Below are 3,428 nucleotides of genomic sequence, written 5' to 3'. Positions count from 1 at the left end.
GGACTGACACCATCAGAGTTTCTCCTGAATCTGCGAGTGAGGAGAAGCTTTTAGTCTTAAGATGGTTTGTGAATACGGGACCTGGTCTTCATGATATTTACTGAGCTCTGTCCCGCTCCCCAGAGGACGCACCCTCTCTCTGTCAGCTGTGTCAGATGTCTAGTTGCTATGACGTTTTCTGTGAAACGTCTCCAGAGGATGAACCCTGCTGATGGCGTCTGCTCCATCAGGTCCAGATTAACTCACACGTGGTGAACATCAGTTTGTTTCTTGTAGAAGAAGCTGCAGAGGCTCAGATTATTAAACAGTTTCCTGTTCTCTGTTCCCTGCTGGGACTAACTCTGCCCCCCCGTCCTGTCCACAGTCTCTTCACTGAGAAGGGCCCCGTCTTCCTCAGGTAGACTCAGCCGTCCACTTCCTGTCTAACTGTCCCGTGTTTGACACAAAGACTCGTCCAGTCTCTCGACCTGAACCCTCATTGTCTGTCTTTGTGTTTTATCATCATCATCATTCATTATTATTATTGTTATTATTATTGTTATTATTGTTGTTGTTTTGCACGTCATCCTGCTGCTTCTGTCTCTGTTCCAATAGAAAACTTTTTTCTCACACTGCCTTTCTACATTTCACCTGCAGCTTGTCGTTGTACATGTGCTGCTGTCACCTGCGTCAGTAGTTGTGGTGTCTCGTGTGTGACTCCTCCTCTGGTGAGGGCGGAAGACGCTGACGGACCTGTTTGTTTTCCAGGTTGGAGTTTGAGCGGCAGCAGCGGGAGGAGCTGGAGAAACTGGAGCTGAAAAGGTACAAGAGTCGAAGTTTCCTCCAAATGTAGCGACAGACTCAAACGTCTTTTTGTTCCTCGCTCCGTCCCATCGTTAAACTCTGACCTTCTGTCCTGAGAGAACAAGAACCATCTCAGTCTGGTTTTACATCTGTGGAGCCAATCAGAAGAGAGGAGGCTCTGAGCCTCTCCTCTGATTGGCTCTCCGACCTGTTGTTTATTTTACAGATGACGTCGATCTGTTCACACAAATAATAGTCAGACAAATCGAGTCCGCTTGGTTGTCATGGAGATGGTGGGACATACCATGTGACCAAAGGTCCAGTTGTTGTTACATCACTGTTAATTAGTTTGTGTGTGTGTGTGTGTGTGTGTGTGTGTGTGTGTGTGTGTGTGTGTGTGTGTGTGTGTGTGTTGCTGCAGGAGGCTGATCAATGACATGGAGGCGAAGCAGCAGAGTGAGAAGGTGGAGCTAGAGCGCCTCCAGCAGGAGGTGGAGAGTCAGAGGAAAGAGTCTGAGGAGGTGCAGCAGCGAATCCTCCGTCAGGAGGAGAGCCTCCGCCGCCGCAGCCAGGACATCGAGAGCCGCCTGCGGGACTTCCTGGCTGAGAAGGAGCGCTTCGAGGAGGAGAGGCGCTCCGAGCCCCCGGGGGAGGAGCTCCAGAGGCGGCAGCGGCAGAACCAGCAGCAGGAGGGTGAGGCAGAGGAGGAGCAGGATGAGGAACAGCGGCTGCAGCAGGAGGCTGCAGAGCAGACGGAGATCTACCGCGAGCTGGAGAGGCTGAAGAGGGAGCGCGAGGAGCAGAAGGTTCGTCTGGAGGCGGAGCGGCGGCGGCTGGAGGAGCAGGAGCGGGAGCAGCTGAGCCTGGTGGGGAGGCTGGAGGAGCAGCTGAGGGAGAAACACGAGGCCGCCACCACGCTGCTGACCCGGGAGGACGCCCGCCGCCTGGAGGAGGAGCGCCGAGCGCTGGCCGAGATCCGAGGAGAGCTCCTCCGTGCCAAAGAGACCGGAGAGCGTCCGGATGTGGAGGACTCCGGCGAGGAGGCGCGGTCTGCCCAGGCTCGATACACGGACTTCAAGGCGGCTCAGGTGAAGGAGCTGGGTCAGCTGGAGGAGGGGCTGCGGCAGCAGAGGGAGCGCCTGGAGAAGGAGGTCACCGCTGAGCGTAGTACAGTGCTGCTCCTCGCCCACGGCCTCAGAGAACGACAGCAGCAGCTGAAGGAGACGCAGGAGAAGGGGGCGCAGGACGCCACAGCTGTGTGCCAGGAGGAGCAGCTGGTCAAACAGGCGGAGCACCGACTGCAGTTCAAGGAGCGGCAGCTGGTCAGCCTGGCCGACGGCCTCCTCCCCGCGCTGGCCGAGGAGAAGCAGAGAGCCGTGGAGATGTTGGAGCGCAGCAGCGGAGGGAGCAACGGGAACTGCGACAGTCCGCCGGGACTGGACAACACGCTGTTCCAGGTGGAGAAGGAGCTGGAGGACAAGGAGGACAAGCTGAACCTCCACTGGCACAGCGCTCAGCAGCTGCAGCAGCTGCAGGAGACCTACGAGTTCACGGCCAACGTGGCCCGGCAGGAGGAGAAGGTGAGGAGGAAGGAGAAGGAGATCCTGGAGTCGAAGGAGAAGCAGCAGAGGGAGGCCATGGAGCAGGCGGTGGCCCGGCTGGAGAGGAGGCACTCGGCCCTGAGGCGCAGCGTCTCCCTGGAGCCCGACACCGAGGAGCAGAGACACAAGAGCTCGGTCCAGAGGAACCTGAGGGGGACGGACCTGGACCAGCAGAGGTCAGAGCACATACAATATATACAATGCATACTATATGTACATCATATAGAACATGTAGAACATATAGAACATGTAGAACATATACAACCTATAGATAATATAGAAAATATACAATATATACAATACATACAACATATGTACATATAGAACATATACAATATATAGAACATATACATCATATAGAACATTAGAACATATAGAACATGTAGAACATATACAATATATACATCATGTAGAACATATAGAACATTAGAACATATAGAACATGTAGAACATATAGAACATATACAATATATAGAACATATACATCATATAGAACATATACATCATGTAGAACATATAGAACATATACATCATGTAGAACATATAGAACATGTAGAACATATAGAACATATAGAACACATCATATAGAACATATACATCATATAGAACATATACATCATATATATCGTATAGAACATATAGAACATATACATCATATAGATCATATACATCATATAGAACATATAGAACATATACATCATATAGATCATATAGAACATATACATCATATAGAACATATACATCATATAGATCATATAGAACATATACATCATATAGAACATATAGAACCTATAGATCATATAGAAAATATACAATACATACAACATATGTACATATAGAACATATACATCATATAGATCATATAGAACATATACATCATATAGAACATATACATCATATAGATCATATAGAACATATACATCATATAGATCATATAGAACATATACATCATATAGAACATATAGAACATATACATCATATAGAACATATAGAACATATACATCATATAGAACATATACATCATATAGAACATATAGAACATAT

General features: G+C 48.8%; 1 protein-coding gene across 7 annotated transcripts in view; it reads left to right on the top strand.

Moving 5' to 3' along the window:
• The window catches only part of kif16ba (kinesin family member 16Ba), a 24,957-nt gene that overhangs the window by 10,290 nt on the left and 11,239 nt on the right, over positions 1–3,428 (top strand). For 4 of the 7 annotated variants that reach the window (XM_023403461.2, XM_023403460.2, XM_023403457.2 and 1 more), the window contains exons 18-20: positions 365–397; positions 748–801; positions 1,205–2,560. In XM_023403461.2, the coding sequence (XP_023259229.1) occupies positions 365–397; positions 748–801; positions 1,205–2,560 (1,443 nt within the window). The remainder of the gene's footprint in view (positions 1–364; positions 398–747; positions 802–1,204; positions 2,561–3,428) is intronic. The other 3 variants (XM_023403462.2, XM_023403458.2, XM_023403456.2) reach the window with 1 other exon arrangement.

The sequence above is a fragment of the Seriola lalandi genome, unplaced genomic scaffold, assembly GCF_002814215.2.
Source record: "Seriola lalandi dorsalis isolate HSWRI2012SDOR001 ecotype SW California unplaced genomic scaffold, Sedor1 jcf7180002054138, whole genome shotgun sequence".
Taxonomy (NCBI): Eukaryota; Metazoa; Chordata; class Actinopteri; order Carangiformes; family Carangidae; genus Seriola; species Seriola lalandi.
The sequence above is the reverse complement of the archived record's forward strand: the minus strand, read 5'-3'. Positions and strand labels throughout refer to the sequence as shown.